Consider the following 19,345-nt stretch of genomic DNA (forward strand, 5'->3'; position numbering starts at 1 on the left):
CATCTTGACTAATTACAGAGTTATTGCCCTTTGTTCCTTTTCTTTGTCTTTCTGGACTTATTACAGAGTAATTCAATTAAACTTTATCAATGGCCAACCACATTGAAAGGAAATGCAACATACAAGAACCACAACTATCTTTAATTGCCCACAACCATAACTCTATATTTCAATTCTTTTACAAGATATTCTGTTACTAGTAACATCCTCATTTCCGAAGCAGTCTTGTGGGGGTATTAATCACATTTAGTGATAGTTCTAGTTATACTCAATGAAACACCCTTGTGACAACTTTTCGAATAGTCGAGCGTTACTGGATTCCTCCGACAGTTCTTGTTATTCAATTATAGAATGTCAAGCTCCTGTGATAGAATTTCCTGTGAGTCACATGGTTATTAATTGTACACATGAGTTAGACTATAACATTAAATGTGCAATCATGGCAAAATCAAAAAAATACTTTTACTTTGACCTATACACCAAACATTTACACTAAGATGGGCATCATGTCACTTTAAGATTATTTGCTTGAAGCTTAAGTCTTACATATGAAGTTCATTTTTCAAGACCCATAACTCTGGCATGGACTTTGAATGAAACATGGCCCTATGTAAACTTACAAAATTTCTGGATCACAATGCAAGACACATAACTATGTCATGTATATTCAATGAAATCTTTCTTTTTTGTCAAATTATCTATAAAAATTATTATTAAGTATCAAACTGATATATTTACCCTGTCTATCCTTTAAACAATAATACGTAAAGGGGAGCAGTGGCTTAGGGGTTAAAGTGTCTGCCTCTCAACCCAGAGATCATGGGTTTCGAGCCATACTCGGGTCACGACCATGCTTCTTAATATGACACCAGTACTGGTTGGTTCCAGGAAGCGGACTAGAAAGTGATTAATATAAGTTGCAAGAAATTGTTTTGCAATCAAGCCTTAATAAATATGTTTAAACCAATAATATGTTAACTTTCAAAACAAATGAAATTGACACAGTCATGCTCTGTGATCAAACTAATTGATTCCTTAACTTACATATTCTACAGATCTTTATCCAAATTTGATTTTGCCATCAGTATATATATAGAACCAAGGCCAGGTTGCTCATTGACATACAATCTGACAAGGCTCTATACTGTTGGCTTTCATCATGGTATCCCCAAAATTAGTAATGGACTGTTCCAAAAATGGAAGCAGGACAAGTTCATTTAAGAAATTCAGAAGGTTAATGGTTAAAGTTATTATTAAATGACCATTGGTACTTATACTCAAAACTTTCGAGCAAATCTGTAGGTAACAGACTTTTTTAATGCAGTTACCCTGTCAAACTTGTTGCGTAGAAAGTTACGCTATCATGGTAATTTATGAACTTTTACACATTCTGGTCACAAAGCTATTAATTTATATAAGATATTTAAACTAGTACCTAATTAACGTCTCCCTAGTAAACAAGTTAATTAACAGCAGAATGCAGACAGAGATAGCCAGCTATAACTGACAGATAATGAGTTAATTAGTTTTATCAACCTGTATCGAAGACATTAGTTTACTAATTAACTAATTGATTCTAAATTGATTTCCATTAACGTTATAGTCACTTTTAGATATAGGCACCAGATATAGGCAAAAGAGTAACATACTTCAAAACGATTAACTGCGTAAATGTTCATGACTTACATTTGTATACTCGAGTCGAGTCAAATCACATTTAACAATATTTGTGCATTATAATTGTCATTGCATGATCTGGTATAAAATGCTTCTTTATCATGTTTATGCATTTTACTCATTAATATATTAAAGCAGCACGCCACCAGAGCCATGCTAATTTTCATGAAAATTTTGAAAATGTATTAAAAAGTAAAATATTGTGCAAATGACACTTACAGCCCATGTATATTACCAAAAAGAGGTCAAAATATGCAAAAATAGCCCTTACTGCATTTGTAACACAGAAGGTATATGGTGAAAAATGCTGCAAAATGTTATATCAGTCGTAAATCAATCATAACATGGAAATTATTACTTTTATCTTGAAGCTTTTTACTTTTATTAATCTCAGTATGATTTTCTTGAAATATTTTGGCTCATCTGGACGCATGTAGCTTTAAGCATTTTGGAAAAACTCTTAACTGCTTTTGCATTTGTATGAATTATTTATAAACCTCGTGACAAAACTATGATTCACTGAGTGTAGGCTTAGTGGATAAATGACCACTTTGTAGCTTAACGCTATATATATATGAGCCGTGTCATGACAAAACCAACATAATGGGTTTGCGACCAGCATGGATCCAGACCAGCCTGCGCATCCGCGCAGTCTGATCAGGATCCATGCTGTTCGCTTACAAACCCTATAACAAGTAGAGAAACTGATAGCGAACAGCATGGATCCTGATCAGACTGCGCGGATGCGCAGGCTGGTCTGGATCCATGCTGGTCGCAAACCCATTATGTTGGTTTTGTCGTAACGCGGCTCATATATATTGGTACACTTGTGTGTTGTCATGATGACAGCATCAAATAATGATAATAAAATAAGAAAAATAGTGAACTATAAACAGTTAAACATTGGTAGAATGGTGAAGAAAAAAAAAACATTTAAAAAAGGATACCTTGAAATTTTCAATAGAATGGATGCAACAAGGTTGTATTTATATGACTTACCTGCAGTTAAAGTACGATTGATAATTTTCTATCAATTTCTAGCCACCTTTTGGAACAACCCAGTCCAGTTCTTACAGTTTATTGCTTCTTTTCACTGGCTATCTATTATATTGAATTGCTTTAGACTGAGAAGTTACTTGCTAGAACCTAAGCTATCTTTGTGAGATCCCTAAGGTGGCTGACAAAAAATATCCATCAAACCTGAACTTCTTTGTAGTCTCATTTATCTTCCCATTAAACCCTTTTGAATTTGTGTAAAGGATTTGCCTTGCTTTGAATTTGGCTCTATCCAGTTAAATGTTAAGGGATTTCAAAAACAAAATACAAAAAATGAGCAACCAGCAGTATAAAGCCTGGTCAACCTGCATGGATGAGCTGGTTGGCCGGCAGCAATGCTGGTGGCAAAGTCTAATTACCCCTTATGTTCCAGCACATTTAGGATTTAAGTTATTTTCATCCTGGAATTACTTGGCCTAACTTTAATTTATGTTACAGGAATGCTGTTCATGTTGTCAAATGGGTTTGGCAGTAAGGCGTATGGGAATGTCTTGTACTTCACCATCAATTGGTAACCCTTGTGATATGAAGTTTCTGCAGTGTTGTCGTGGATATGATCGTGATCGCTCAGATAGAGATGATTCAGGTAATACTTTTATGTAAAATGTTCAGAAATGGTTGACTTAGAACAACTTGCCTTTCACTGCTAGAGGTTCAACTCCATGCCGAGTCTTTTGGATCTTTTATGTGAGGAACCTATCTAGCTGGCTTACATGATTATGGTCAGTGGTTCTACTCAGGTGCTTTCTTATGCCCGAATAAATGCATGAACGGACACCTTTGAAGGTCCTCTAACATTGGACGGAATTTGGGGCTCAGAAGGTCAATACATTAGTGTTGAAAACTGATTAAAATACTTTTAGCTCATGAATATAGATTTTGTTAATTAACCATTGTCTTAATATTTGGTAGGTTGATATCTTAGATGGTCCTCAAACTTTTGCATGAAGTCAGTTTAAAGGTCAATATTCATATTTCAGGGACATTGATAATTTGATTGTAAAACTTGATTATATAAATTTGGTTATAAATGTACATGTTCAATTGGTTCCATAACCCAAGCTGCTAGGCGAGGGTTATATTGCATACAACCATTTATATACGGTCATATAACCTGTCAGGAATTATTATAACAAATTTATAATACCGCAAACTTCCATTTTTGAGGAAAAATTGAGAGCAGTAGTGTATGAACATCACGATTATTCAATGAAAAGTGACGTTACAAACGTGCAGTATTATAAAAAAAACTATTAACCAATGAAAAGCAGCATTACAAATGTGCAGAGTTTAAATAATTAAACTTTGTATGTTAAAGATGAAGACAAAGAGGGGAATAATATAAATGAATGTGAGTTGTTTGGAGGAGAACAGCTTTGTAGTCAGATCTGTGTAGATACACCAGGTTCCTATAAATGTCAGTGTCATAGTGGTTATAGATTAGCATCGGATGAACGCACATGCTACAGAGATGGTAAGATATCAGTTCTCACCCTGCTTGAGCATAATATAAAGTATATAAGCTAATGACATGTTGTTTGGCTTAGAAAAACTTAAAGGCCTTCAGCTGATATGGTCATACATTTTTAGCTCATCTGAGCAAAGAGTGATCATAGGTTGCCTGATGTCTGTAATATACAATTCAAATGAATTTACTGAAATCTTTAATAAACTTTGTTTAGGGAATTTGAAAGGAATACATATAATTAAACTGTGACATAAATAATAAAAATTAATTAAATAAGTAATTTGGAACATCTGTGTATATCCTCATTTCCCCCAAAGTTAACTGCTATCACACTCTACACAAAGATTGTCACTGTGTAGAATTTTTGAGTGCCCCCACTTCTTTTTCTAAATATAGATTTGGCCATTGCAGTCTGACAAACCAGTGGAACATGGGGGCAAACATGTCTAATTATTCTATGAGTCGCTATATCACACACCCTATCACACATCATTGTAATAAAGGCATCTTGTTAGATATCTTAACCCCTAAACTGACAAATGTATGTAATGGATTTACCAGCTTTGATCTCGAATCGTTCTTCAGAATTTAAAGGGATTTGGATATTAAAATGCAAGGGATCATCTGTGGCTAAGTCATTAAGGTTGTTGACTTCAAACCACCTGCCTCTCATCGCTGTAGGTTCCGCTATTGTCTTTGGATTTTTCACGTGAGAAAGCTATCCAGCTAGCTGATGGAACATCGGTGGTTCTACTCAGGTACCTGTTTGTGCCTGTACAGAGGTTATTCCTCCACCAGTAAAGCTGGAAAGTTGCCATAGGACCTACTATGTTGGTGCCATGTTAAAACCCAATAAAACAATTTAAAAAAAATAAAATACAAAAATTTAGCCAACAGATGGCTCTATACTTGTGGCAGCAGTGTATAAGTAATGAAAGCTTTAAAAGTAGGACGGAACACAAATTGTGACAATTGTTATATTTAACTATAAACTTATTAATCCCTACATATTGAAACTTTTAACAACATGTGTCTTGTAATAATTTTATAGATTGTTCCAGAGGCTATGCATTTAATACTGTGACAGGAAAATGTGAAGGTAAGTTGATTAAATGGTAAAATTCTCATCAACTACTTGTATAACAGTCTTTTGCCTAATCTTCACCAAATACTCTGTTTTTATACCTGTTTTGTTAATATACCTTGGCTTGTTTGTTAATATAATCTGTTCTATGGTTCATTAGAACCAAACAAAATTTTACATACATACTTCTTACATATCTTAAACAAAATAATTAACCAATAACAAGTAATGAATTGTCACTGTCACATAATGGTTTTCTGGGCCAATCAAAGTTTTTCTTGCTTAACAATTTAAGGATATTTCTTTGAAAATCGTTGTTAAGATGGTAGAAATACTAGGACTACTAGAAAATCATGATTTCATAGAAACTTGTCTGAGTTCTGTCTCTATTATCTGGATTTTCATTGGTGATTGTTTCTGACCAATCAAATACTTAAGATTTGAGTCTGACCTTAGATAAACTCTTTACAACCTTTGACCCAAGTTACATATTGATCAACATATAAAAGATGTCAAGTCAAAGGTTGCATATTGATCAACATATAAACAATGAAATTTAGCATACACACATTTTTTTTTCAATGCAAGTGAGTAGATTAGGATAAAGTGTATAGAAATAAAGTGAATAAGATAAGTTTTTTATATCCCTAAATGTGTATGACAAGATAAGTGATAAAGCATGTACCAGTACTCAACCTCTCCAATAATTATACAAAATATAGTCGGCTTGGCATCAAATTTTCTTTAAGATGGTTAACAGTCAAATATACATGTATTATATCTTTGCAAAACTTCCATAAGACACAACCATCATTATATTTTGGCCTGAGAAGGAAGGTATATATTTTAAAATTCCATCTACTTTTTGTCCAGTCCTTACCTTTGGCATTCATTGATGAATTTTAAAACAATTTTGCATAGTTGTGATGATGTGTCACATGCAAGATCCATGTTTATAGCTCGAAGATCAAAGTTACTTGATCCTAGAAAAAATTCCAATGAAGTGCATTGATGATTGTGTCCTGTGAACAATTATGTCTGAATAGATTTTAGAATTTATTGGCAGGAACATTTAACATGATGATGATGTTTTGCCCAAGACAGGGGTTTCTCTCTCTGTTTTCAAGGAAATTAGTATCTGTACAATCATGTAGGAGTGGGAATTTTTATGCTGTTTTCCCTTGTAGTAGGAATTTCAGGCAACTTTTGCTGCACATTCACATATTAGTAACAATACTAATGTGGTTATTCAAAACATATTTTATTTTGAAAAAAGCAAATTTAAATTGGATAATGTTTAAGGTGACCTGTTTTTGCAGATATTGGCTTGTAAAATTAAAAAAAAAGAAAGAAAAAAAGGTCCCTTTTGTTTGTCCAAAGTCATATGAAATTTTCATGGAAGTGCATTAATGGTAGTGTTTCCTAGATTTATTTGAAAATAACTTGGCAAAAATTGGCTGGACATGATGGCAATGTGTCACATGCAAGAATCGGGTCTCCATGTCACTTTTTAATTCACAGATGGATTTCGAAATAATCATACATAATTTCATAAGGAGTAGATCTGTCTTGCAGCATGCATCCAAAAACCTAGGTTTATAGTTCATTGGTCACAGTTAAACTTATCTTAAGACAAAAAAATTGATACAAGATGTCCAGTCAACAAACCTGGCATTCATAGTTGGATTTGAGTCTATGCTCATGGCTTATTTACTGGGCCTGGCTTTAGGGGCATTTGACAATTATTCTTAATTATAAAAAAAATTTTTTTTTATATTGTTCTAAATTAAACTGGTTAACATTTTAACAGTTCTTTAGATTCATTATTATTACCTTAAGTATTTCACACACTTTTTACACAGTTTACATTTGTCACATGTTTACATGATTTAATTTTGTAGATATAGACGAGTGTGTTATTGGCACTCATGATTGCAATAAGCCAAATGAACTATGCCGAAATGTCCGTGGCAGTTTTACATGTCAATGTGAGGATGGCTTTTATAGAAACCGGACAACCATAAATTGTGAAGGTAAACACAGTTTACTGTCCTTGTCTGCTAGAATATTGGTTAATATGTTAGTATTTCTCTCTTGCCAATTTGTGATGTGATTGGTTTTCCTTATATTTGCATGTGAGATGTGAGTGGAATGTGTAATAGTTTGGCATCTTTGCCCATGTTTCATTAGTTACTGTAAAATTATGCTTTCATGATAATGTATAAGTTTGATTTCTTCTCCATGTTTTATGTCATTAGTGTGTGTAATAGTTTGCTTTGTTGCTTTATGTTATATATTGTTTGATCAATGAAATCAACTTGAGCATGCAATCCATGTACATGTGCATGCATGATTGGCATGCAAGATTGGTATACATTGGCATGCAAAATTGGTATACATTGGCATGCGAGATTGGTATACATTGGCATGCAAGATTGGTATACATTGGCATGCAAGGTTGCTATGCGTATGCATGCATAATTAGCATACATATGCAAACATGAACCATATACATGCAAGATTGGTATACATGGGCATGACTATGATACTTTATCTAGCATAATAATCTAGTATAATACAGTCGTGTAAAAGCAATTTTTAATGATCCTGTACTCATTTTAACTTGTGCAAGGCAACAACTTGCCATATCACAACAGGTCCTACATAGAGTTTATATGCTTATATGCTTATTAAATGCAAGGGATTTTACATCCATTGTTCCAGCGGTTACTGGTTTGATCCTTTGGTGTGGCAACATTTTTGTGTGACAGTTGATCTAGGACATTGAGTCTAATAGTTATTAGTCTCCCACTGCTTATTCAGAATGTAGGATTAATAGTTGACTGCTTTTGGAGATATAGGTTATTACTAGTTAGTTATTCAAACAAGCTGGTTTAAGGTCTATCAATGCCTAGTAATGATAAGAAAGTTGTTAAAATCTACCTAGAAACCAAAACAAACAATTAAATAAGTTGTTTACATGAGGGAGAAGTAAAGTTAATATCATAAAGAACCTCGTTGTTACAAGTGATAATATAATAAAATCAACAATGTCACAATGATCGGGTGCTAATATGTAAATATGTCAGCTGATTCAACATACTAGTAACACGATTGTACATGTATAGAATGTATATACAATGTATAAATAATTTGAACAATTATTAACCTTATTGTACTTTATCAAAATCTGCATTTGATAAGAGATATAATCATCCCACCTTAAAAGGGCCAAAGTAAGTTTGACTTTATAGACATACTCAAGAATTAAGAATATTTTGAGTTTTTCCCAACTAATCTAAGGGTACAAACAAACATTTACAGTTTCAGCTTCGAAAATAAGCACAACAGATTAACTAATCTATTGTGACCGGTATTGCACCAAGAAGCTATGATGGTAAAAACCGGGGGGGGGGGGGATTAGCTTGGAAAAACCCACATTTGCCGAGTTCTGGATAACATCTATTGCTGAAATTTACTGATAATACTTAATATGTTACATTATTTCCTACTGAAAGTAACGATTCTTGAAAGATTTTTAAAACTGATAATCTTCTGTTTTACATAATGTTCTCTACTTATAATCATTATTAATTCCAGAAAAATATATAATTCTTTTCATTATCTTAATGCTTAATAGTTCATATGATTTTATGAGGCTTTTAATAGCCTTTTAGTTTAAGTTATTTTCAGGTTATATGGAGGGTTTTTGTTCAACAGAAATTATTTTCACTGTTACAATATCATATAGCTTGTAATTAAACTTCATACAGCTGGTGCGAACAAATTCTAGCCATGCGGCTAGTGCAGACCATGGTCAATGATCTGTTCATTTTTCAGCTCGTATTTATAAGGAAAAATTTCCAAAAAATAATGAATGGCTTTGTCTTGAATGAGAGATGAACATGCCTTTTTTAGCTCACCTGAGCATATGCTCAGGGTGAGCTATTAGGATCACTCTTCGTCCGTCGTCTGTCGTCCGTCTTCTGTCGTACGTCGTCCGTTGTCCGTTCACACTTTTAAAATGACATCTCCTCAGTGAAACCATAAGGCGATCATAATGAAACTTCACAGGGATGTTCCTTTTGTGAAGCCTTAACAAAGTTGTTCAAAGAATTCTATTCCATGCAGAACTCTGGTTGCCATGGCAACCAAAAGAAAAAACTTTAAATATCTTCTTCTAAAAAACCCAAAGAGCTAGAGCTTAGATATTTGGCATGAAACATCTTCTAAGAGTGTCTACCAAGTTTGTTCAAATAAAAGCCCTGGGGTCAAAATTCGCCCCGCCCCAGGGGGACATTGATTTTCCCTATATGCATATTGTAAAAACTTAAAAAAATCTTCTTTTAAAGAACCCAAAGAGCTAGAGCTAAGATATTTAGCATGAAACATCTTCTAATGGGTGTCTACCAAGTTTGTTCAAATAAAAGCCCTGGGGTCAAAATTGGCCCCGCCCCAGGGGGTCATTGATTTTCCCTATATGCATATAGTAAAAACTTAAAAAAATTTCTTTTAAAGAATGCAAAGAGCTAGAGCTAAGATATTTAGCATGAAACATGTTCTAATGGATGTCTACCAAGTTCGTTCAAATAAGAGCCCTGGGGTCAAAATTGGCCCCGCCCCGGGGGTCATTCATTTTCCTTATATGTTTATAACAAAAACTTAAAAGATCTTTTTTGAAAAAAAAAAACAAATAGCTAGAGTTTAGATACTAAGCATGAAACATCTTCTAGTGAGTGTCTACCAAGTTTGTTCAAATAAAAGCCCTGGGGTCAAAATTGGCCCCGCCCCGGGGGTCATTCATTTTCCTTATATGTGTATGACAAAAACTTACAAAATCTTCTTTGAAAAAACTCAAATAGCTAGAGTTTAGATATTAAGCATGAAGCATCTTCTAGTGAGTGTCTACAAAGTTTGTTCAAATAAAAGCCCTGGGGTCAAAATTGGCCCCATCCCAGAGGACATTTATTTTCCTTATATGTGTAAAAACTTAAAAATCTTCTTTGAAAAAACCTGAATAGCTAGAGTTCAGATATTAAGCATGAAACATTGTCTAGTAAGTGTCTACAAAGATTGTTCAAATAAAAGCCCTTGGGTCAAAACTGGCCCTGCCCCAGGTGTGTCATTGTTTTTAACTACATGTGTAAAGAAAAAAAACTTGAAAAAATCTTCTTTTAAAAAACCCAACAAGCTAGACCTTAGATGTTTAGCATGAAACATCTTCTAATGGGTGTCTACCAAATTTGTTAAAATAAAAGCCCTGGGGTTTAAACTGGCCCCGCTCCGGGGGCCTTAATACAGGTGAGCGACTTTAGGGCCATCATGGCCGTCTTGTAAGATATATAGCATGGTAAGGTTTTATTTACCAGGTAACATATTCTATAACATAATGTAATGATTCATGCGGAGTACAATATTGTTTCAGATATAGATGAGTGTGCGAGGAGAACTGACACGTGTACGGCGTCACAAAGATGTGAGAACACCGCTGGTTCCTATTCTTGTCGTCGTATCACACCATGTGGAACTGGCTGGACTTTGGATGAAAAATCACAAGAATGTGTTGGTATGATTGCCTTTTTTGCTTGTAATAAAACACAAAACATTTATCGTCACCCTACTGCAATAACTGGTTAAGCATTTCCGGCTGAGCTTGAAGTGCTCAAACTTGAGCTTTTGGTTTATACAAAATTTATTTTAGTAAGATTGTGTAGGAAGCTATAAGTTTAAAGACACACTTTCGAATCTGTTCATGGATCCAACCAGAACTGAGCAATGAGTGTAAATAATGACTTGTCCCTGACATGGTTTGAACCCATCTGGCTAGCGATCATTAGATTATTAGTCTGACATGTGAAATGTTCGGCCATGCCATTCACAAAAAGTTGAGCTTTTATGATTACTATATGTCCAGAGTGTGTAATGCATGTATACCTTATCCAAAATTATAAATAAATAAAAAATATTACATACAAATTAAGTTTCAAGATATGTAGGATAAAATCTACGATGATTATTACTGTCAGTCAAGTCAATGTCAGTCAAAATTATAAAATATGTACATTTTATACAGAGATTACGAAAAATGTACCACAGATTTTAACAAGTTATATAGCCCTATATAAATGGTTGTTTGGAAACAAGCCAATAGGCCATATAACCTGTCAGAAATATTTATAACAAATTTATAATATAGCAAGCATCATTTTTTAGAGAAAAAAGGAAGATTTCTTTATAAATCGACAACAGCCGTGTATATAAAACTATATAAATGTCACCATTACAAATGTGCAGTTTAATAAAGATGAAGAGATTAGGACTCAAGTTGCATGTTTTTTGTTAAGTATCATAAATCAGGACATATACATTGGTAATATTGTACATTTTACAACAAAGGTGTTTCAGATATACATTTTGTATTTATATATAAATACAGAGATACTAATAGACTTACATTGATGTATATATTTCTATAGATCAGGATGAATGCACACTGGGTACACACAACTGTGGGACAAGTTATGAGTGTTACAACATCGAGGGCTCATTTAGATGTAATCCTAAACGATGTCCAGAAGGTTCGAGGTACAATTCAGCCACAAACCGATGTGAAAGGTTCACTTGTGCACGCGGCATGAAACCAGACATGAGTGGTCTATGTGTTGGTAAGCTAAAACTTAATTCAATGCTTAACATTTGGTATTCTATCAGAATTACTCATATTATGAAATGACAAACAAAACTGACCCAGGGTCTCATTTATGAAACCCCTAGGTTGATAATTTTGGTTTATACAGAATTTGTTTTAGTTCGATTGTGTAGGAGCTTAAAGCTTGAATCCGTTCCTGGAACCAACCAGTACTGAGCAATGAATGTAAAGTTTCTTGCTCAAGGAAACAACAGCTTGACCTTGATGGGGTTTGAACTCATGTGGAAGCTTTCTTTAGATTACCAGACTGACTCGGCCAAGCCATGATAATTTTGATATTTAGATAAGCAAAGCTGGAAAGCACCATATGACCTACACTGTGTTGGTGTGACATTAAACTCAACAACAACAAAAAAAATCTTTAAACATTTAGTCATCTTTCAGAAATTTTCATTTAAGCACAAAACAAAAAGGTCAGGGGAAAATGCTTCACCATAGTCATAAAACACAATGAGTATTTAACAGACCAAATTTCCTCTTGTTAAGGCTGTCAGTGATGAGTGCAATTATTGTGTTCTTTTTTTTTTATACTTTCTTATCCACTGACTACAAACAGGCAGAGTGGTTAAGGTTGTGGATAGTTCAAATCCCTAATGGGACTTTTGGATCGTGCCATGTAAAGAAGCTATTCTGCTAGCTTATGAAAGGTCGGTGGTTCTACCTGAGGTCTTCCTCCTCCAGTAAAGCTGGAATGTTACCATATGACCTTAATAGTGTAAGTGTGAATTAAATAAACAACAAAATCCCAAACAGGCAGGATTATGTTACTAAAACAACAATTTATCATATTTCAGATATAAATGAGTGTAATGCAGGAGTTAGCCCATGTAGAAATTTCCAGTCATGTCAGAACACGTATGGATCCTATAGATGTATTGATTCTGTAGCGTGTGGACCAGGTTTTCAAGTTGATGTAGATGGGCAGACATGTATAGGTATGGTCATGATTTTATTTTAGATATTAAGGAGTTTTTAAGAAACTTATATTGAAATATTGATGTGATCTTAAAATCATTTTCTTCTGGACGCAGATTTCTCTACGTTTTTGTAGTTTGATTGAGCACCATGAATTTGTCTCAATTGATAACTTTATAATGGGTTTATGACATTACGTCGAAATGCACTTTTATAGAATATGACAATTAAATTGATTTGACATCCTTTTGACAATATTCGACATAATATTCTTTTCTATTAAATATCCATTCTCATAATGCTTTGTCTTATTCGACCATTTGTCCCTTCTTTTAATTGTCGTATTCTATCAAATCATGTCTTTCGATGTAATGTTGTGCACTGCTTTATAATAACAGGGCAAAATTTGATGATGCTTGCCTTGGATTCCCTTGAACAAAATGCAGATATTTATAATTATATAATTATAAGAATTCAACTTAAACTTTGAATGAAATATCATATATCAGGCTACTTTTGTGAGCATCTAATTTTTACTATATTCAAGTGCACTGAATATCGCGAAAAAAATTGTTTTGCTAAACTTTACTTCAATTTAGTACAGGGATTTCGTAAGTTTATATTACTTGATTGTCTACTTTAAATAGAAAAATTGAAGACAAATAGAATGGTGTCTCTTTGTCAGCAGAAAACATGGACAAAAAAGAAAGAAACATGTTCAACAAAATTGCTTAAGTTAGATACACTTTAAGTAGAATATTGCCAAAAATGCGAAATTTGTCGTATGTGAAATTAACCTGATATATATTATCGTTTTAAACATGGAATATCACAACGATAAGAAGGCTGTGATACAGTGGCAGGGTATTGATAACATTGTTTGTATATTTTGTCTTAGATATAGATGAATGTCGAGAGGGGACACATGACTGTGGAGGTGATGCCCAGTGTATAAATCATCGTGGAAGTTATATCTGTTCATGTCCACAGGGATACAGGCGTGGTAGAAACGGTGTCTGTGAAGGTAAATGTCTTAAGATATATTTCAGGAATAATGTCATTATTAGCAGTATTTATTTGCTATTTAACACTGCTTTGAAGTTTTGATGCATTGACCACATTGATTGATGCAGTATTTTCTTATCATTGAACATACAGTAAAAGGCTAAAAACGATGAGATTTTCACCTTATTTTGCTCAAATTTTCTTTAACATAAAGTCATTTCTTTTCATGCCACTAGCACAATGTGTTTATCCATGTCCACTTGTCATGCAGACTAAAAAAAGAAAAAGAATAATTTATGCACCTTGTTACTTTGACGCAAATTTATTGATGATCTACAGAGTTAAGACCCCTGCTAAAGCAAAAAATCAGCATTTTAGCATACTTGTGTATGGTGTTACCACTAAAATATAACTGCTAGAGACATTGAACTTTCTAAGAATATTTGTCATTATATGAATCTACATACCTTGATAATTTGTTACAAAATGATGGGAGATTGGCAGAGTTATGGCCCCTGCTAAAGCAAAAAATCAGAATTTTTAGCATACTTGTGCATGGTGTTACCACTAAAATATAACAGCTAGAGACATTGAACTTTCTAAGAATATTTGTCATTATATGAATCTACATACCTTGATAATTTGTTACAAAATGATGGGAGATTAGCAGAGTTATGGCCCCTGCTAAAGCAAAAAATCAGAATTTTTAGCATACTTGTGTATGGTGTTACCACTAAAATATAACTGCTAGAGACATTGAACTTTCAAAGAATATTTGTCAATATGTTATGAATCTACAAACCTTGATAATTTGTTACAAAATGATGGGAGATTAGCAGAGTTATGGCCCCTGATTGTACAAAAAAAAACACATAAATTATAACATAATTAAATAATAATAAAACATAATTATATACTTATATGTGATATTAAATTAAAATTTTATTACTTACACTTGGATGGTGAAATTGATAACAAATGCAGCATGGTTGTCTGATTTTTTCTAAAGGCACTTTAATGTTTACTATGGTGATATTTGTAATATATTGTTAATGATGTCACATACAGTTATTTCATATGTGATTTGGGAACAGTCAAACTGTTGGCCAGAGGTGAAGGGGATAGGTTTTTGAACTGTTGCCCAAGGCCGAGGCTGTTTTATTACCTGATCAATTACTGTTTTAACAGTACCTGCAGAAGAAAAAAGGAACAAGAAAATAGTTTTGCAAATATGTTAATAATTAAACTTTCTCAATTTAACAATATTTTAACTATGCCACATGACATCTTGTTTATAATCAAGATCCATAGATGCTTCAATGGGGAATAATGCCCAATGACGTCAAAGCACGCGAGGGAAACAGTCAATACTATTGACTGATCAACAGTTCATGAACGTTGACGTTTTTAGAATTTCAGAAAACAGTAAAAAATACCAAATTACATTTATATAAGGTATCAAGTAATAATAAATAATAATTTAGTTTTTTGTGCCCCCACTTTAGTGGCGGGCATTTAGATTTACCCTTGTCCATCCGTCCGTCCGTCGGTTCTCTTTTCTGTCGCACGTAACTCAAAAAGTATTTGACCTAGAGTCATGAAACTTTACAGGAATGTTGATCAGCATGTGTAGTTGTGCACCTGGGTATTTTAATCTGGATATTTTTAGTGTTTTTAGAGTTATTGCCCTTAACTTAGTAAAATTTTGCAATTTTCAACTTGTGTCGCATGTAACTCAAAAAGAATTTGACCTAGAGTCATAAAACTTTACAGGAATGTTGATCAGCATGTGTAGTTAAGCACCTGGGTATTTCCGTCTGGATATTTTTAGTATTTTTAGAGTTATTGCCCTTAACTTAGTAAAATTTTGCAATTTTCAACTTGTGTCGCATGTAACTCAAAAAGGATTTGACATAGAGTCATGAAACTTTACAGGAATGTTGATCTGCATATGTTGTTGTGCACCTGAGTATTTTCGTCTGGATATTATTAATATTTTTAGAGTAATTGCCCTTGACTTAGTAAAGTTTTGTAATTTTCAACTTGTGTCACATGTAACTCAAAAAGCATTTGACCTAGAGTCATGAAACTTTACAGAAATGTTGATCAGCATGTGTAGTTGTGCACCTGGGTATTTTCGTGTGGATTTATTTAGTATTTTTAGAGTTATTGCCATTGACTTAGAAAATTTTTGCAATTTTCAACTTGTGTCGAATGTAACTCAAAAAGCAATTGACAAAGAGTCATTAAACCTTATTGGAAGGTTGCTCAGCATATTTAGTTTTGCACCTGGGGTTTCGCTTGTGGATTTATTCAGTATTTGTAGAGTTATTTCCCTTGACTTAGTAAAAACTATTTCATTATGTTGTTATTTGTTTCTTGAGTGCTTGAGTGAGAATCAACCAACTTTACAGGAATAATGATCAACATCACTAAATTACAAGAATAATGATTCACATCACTGTGAAGCTATGCACCTGGGACTTTGCATGTGGATTTTTTTCAGTTTTGTTAGAGTTATTGCCCTTGACTTTCAGTAGTATAAATTTGCAATTTTCAACATGTTCATGCATAGCTCAAAAAGTATTTCACTTGTAGGCCTGAACGTTTACAAGAATGTTGGTCAGCATGTGTGTTTATGCACCTTGGGGTTTGTTTGTGGATTTATTAAGTATTTGTAAAGTTCTTGCCCTTTACTTAGTAAAAGATTTTTAGTTTTCAAAAAATATTTGACCTAGAGTCATAAGATTGACAGAACAGTGGCGCGGTGGGGGCACCTGTGTCCTAGGGACACATTTCTAGTATTCATTTATAATTTATTGGTACTTTGCAAATTCTAATTTCAGATAAAAATGAATGTCAGTATGGGAATGTGTGTCCAAGCAATGCAAAATGTGAAAATACACCAGGCAGTTTTAGATGTCTTTGTGACCCAGGATTTGAGCAGTCTGGCTCTCAGAGATGTAGAGGTAAATAATTCACAGTTAGATAGACAGTAACTTGCTGAATTCTTATAATGTATTTGCTCTGCGTTGAGTTTGGAAGAATTCAAATATCGAAATTTAAAATTAATCTACCAACAATATACTAAAAGAGCCTGGTTAGGGCGGTGTGACACTGCACTGGTTGTAATATACAAAGGTTAATCAGTATCAGTTCCAGCACTGGTTAAGGATTAAATTGGTTACCATATTAACTTGACTGTTTACCGTATTTACTTGAATTAACATTGAGTGATTATCCAATATATTGAAAAATAGAATTATTAATTCAGCTTTGTTGTGATTATTTTGAGTAAAAATTTTTAAAAGAATATTCTTGGTAACAATAAGCCAGAATATTGTAAAGACTCGTAAATTATACCATTATTATTCGTGGGGCACTAATTTTCTTGTTTTTCGTGGATAGGTCAAATTTCTTTTTGTTTGCTGTAAGATTATTTTGCACCACATTTTTTACATTTTACCTTTTGGAAAAATAACAGTCCACAAATTTATTATCCAAGAAAAAGTTCTTTGTGACAAAATCACAAAATTTCATGTCCATTAAATTAAGTGAATTCTCAGTAATATGTGATTATATGACTGGAAATTGATCAGATATGTGTTATGTACATGTAACTGTAAATTGTTTATATATTTCAGATATCAATGAATGTGAGGATCGTTCAATATGTACACAAGGTTGTAATAACTTGATTGGTTCATATGTCTGTACCTGTGAAACAGGATATAAGTTGGCTGCAGATGGGAGAACTTGTATTGGTATGTAAGATTTAGTATATTATCCCCATATAGGATCACAATGCTTGTTTTATCAGAAAATACAATCTGTTGAAAATGCCTATGTTAAAGTAATCTAACATTTTATAATATTTTTAATCCTTTAATAATTCTATCAAAAGGGTTTTTTAAACATTGAAAAACTGGTGATTTAATTGAGATACTGAGATGTTGGAGTGTTTTGAAGTCAGTTTGGAACGGCTGCCATAATAACACATTGTTTAGGTCAAGGTCTCTCTGACTATAAAGAAGAATAAGTTCCAATTTATGACTTGTGTAAGAATACTAGCTTTGTAATTGTTTGTAAGCTTAATTTATTTGAAGGCCAAATTTTACAATGAAGTAATGTATGTTTTTATAAGCTTGATTATTAGAATAATAGGGAGAGCTATTCCACTCACTAAGATGTCAGCATCACACTTTGGTTAAGTTTTTGCATGCAAGTTGGTATCTTCAAAACTACTGAAGGGAATTAGGTTGACACTTCAGACACTTATTTGAGAGCTTAAATAGTAGGAGGTCACTATTCAACCCATTTTTGTAACATTGATTTTGACAGACTTGTGGTCATTTTTATTCTTAAAAAATTTTACATTATCAAGGCTTTTAATGTTAAGCACTAAGAAAAGTCAAGCATGCTGTCTTACCAACAGCTCTTGTTTCCCGTACAGTATAACCAGCAAGTTAAATGTATATGGTTTTATTTATGTCAAGTTTATGTATATTAAGTGTTATTTTTGGAATAACTGTTGTATACAGTTTTATTTCTGGTAAATGTATATGGTTTTATTTACCTCAAGATAATGTATATTTAGTGTTATTTCTGGAATAACTGTTGTATATGGTTTTGTTTCTGGTATTACAAGCGAGGTAAATATATATGGTTTTATTTCCCTCAAGATGATGTATATTTAGTGTTATTCTGGAATTACTGTTGTATATGGTTTTATTTGTGGTATTACAAGCAAGAGAAATGTATATGGTTTTATTTCCCTCAAGATAATGTATATTTAGTGTTATTTATGGAATTACTGTTGAATATGGTTTATTACAAGTAAGGTAAATGTATAAGGTTTTACATATATTTCCTTCAAGATAATGTATATTTAGTGTTTGTTTCCGAATTACTATTGTATATGGTTTTATTTGTGGTATTACAAGCAAGAGAAATGTATATGGTTTTATTTCCTTCAAGATAATGTATATTTAGTGTTATTTCTGGAATTACTGTTGTATATGGTTTTAATTCTTTTAAGGTAATGTGTTGGTATTACTGTCAAAATCAATATCTTTCATTTATGTGTTTATTCATTTTTTTATTACAGATATTGATGAGTGTAGATTGTACAATGGACCAGGAGTATGTGCAGGTAATTGTGTCAATACACCAGGATCTTACATGTGTTCTTGTCCGAATGGCTGGAGGATTATGGGTAATGGGCGGTCATGTGGAGGTATTTGTTCATTCTTTTATATTGAATTTTAGCCAGTTCTATCAAGTATTGTAATACAATGTAGTTTTTATTATTAATTTTTGTTTTAGTTAGTCTTGACTGAAGTGTTCATAAAATTTTAATAAGAATATTTCTACATGACTATTATTTATAAATCGCCATATGAGCTTAACAGTGCTGGTGCAACTTGAACCC

At 33.0% G+C, this 19,345-nt stretch overlaps 1 protein-coding gene across 3 annotated transcripts in view; it reads left to right on the top strand.

Moving 5' to 3' along the window:
* Positions 1–19,345, top strand: part of LOC132724674 (fibulin-1-like) — a 38,645-nt gene that overhangs the window by 7,431 nt on the left and 11,869 nt on the right. For 2 of the 3 annotated variants that reach the window (XM_060709606.1, XM_060709605.1), the window contains exons 4-14: positions 3,172–3,319; positions 4,052–4,207; positions 5,253–5,300; positions 7,187–7,318; positions 10,711–10,851; positions 11,762–11,950; positions 12,789–12,929; positions 13,808–13,933; positions 16,761–16,883; positions 17,559–17,678; positions 19,022–19,150. In XM_060709606.1, the coding sequence (XP_060565589.1) occupies positions 3,172–3,319; positions 4,052–4,207; positions 5,253–5,300; positions 7,187–7,318; positions 10,711–10,851; positions 11,762–11,950; positions 12,789–12,929; positions 13,808–13,933; positions 16,761–16,883; positions 17,559–17,678; positions 19,022–19,150 (1,453 nt within the window). The remainder of the gene's footprint in view (positions 1–3,171; positions 3,320–4,051; positions 4,208–5,252; positions 5,301–7,186; positions 7,319–10,710; positions 10,852–11,761; positions 11,951–12,788; positions 12,930–13,807; positions 13,934–16,760; positions 16,884–17,558; positions 17,679–19,021; positions 19,151–19,345) is intronic. The other variant, XM_060709607.1, reaches the window with a different exon arrangement.

This window comes from Ruditapes philippinarum, unplaced genomic scaffold, assembly GCF_026571515.1.
Source record: "Ruditapes philippinarum isolate M1 unplaced genomic scaffold, ASM2657151v2 ctg703_1_1_1_1, whole genome shotgun sequence".
NCBI classification, from domain to species: Eukaryota; Metazoa; Mollusca; class Bivalvia; order Venerida; family Veneridae; genus Ruditapes; species Ruditapes philippinarum.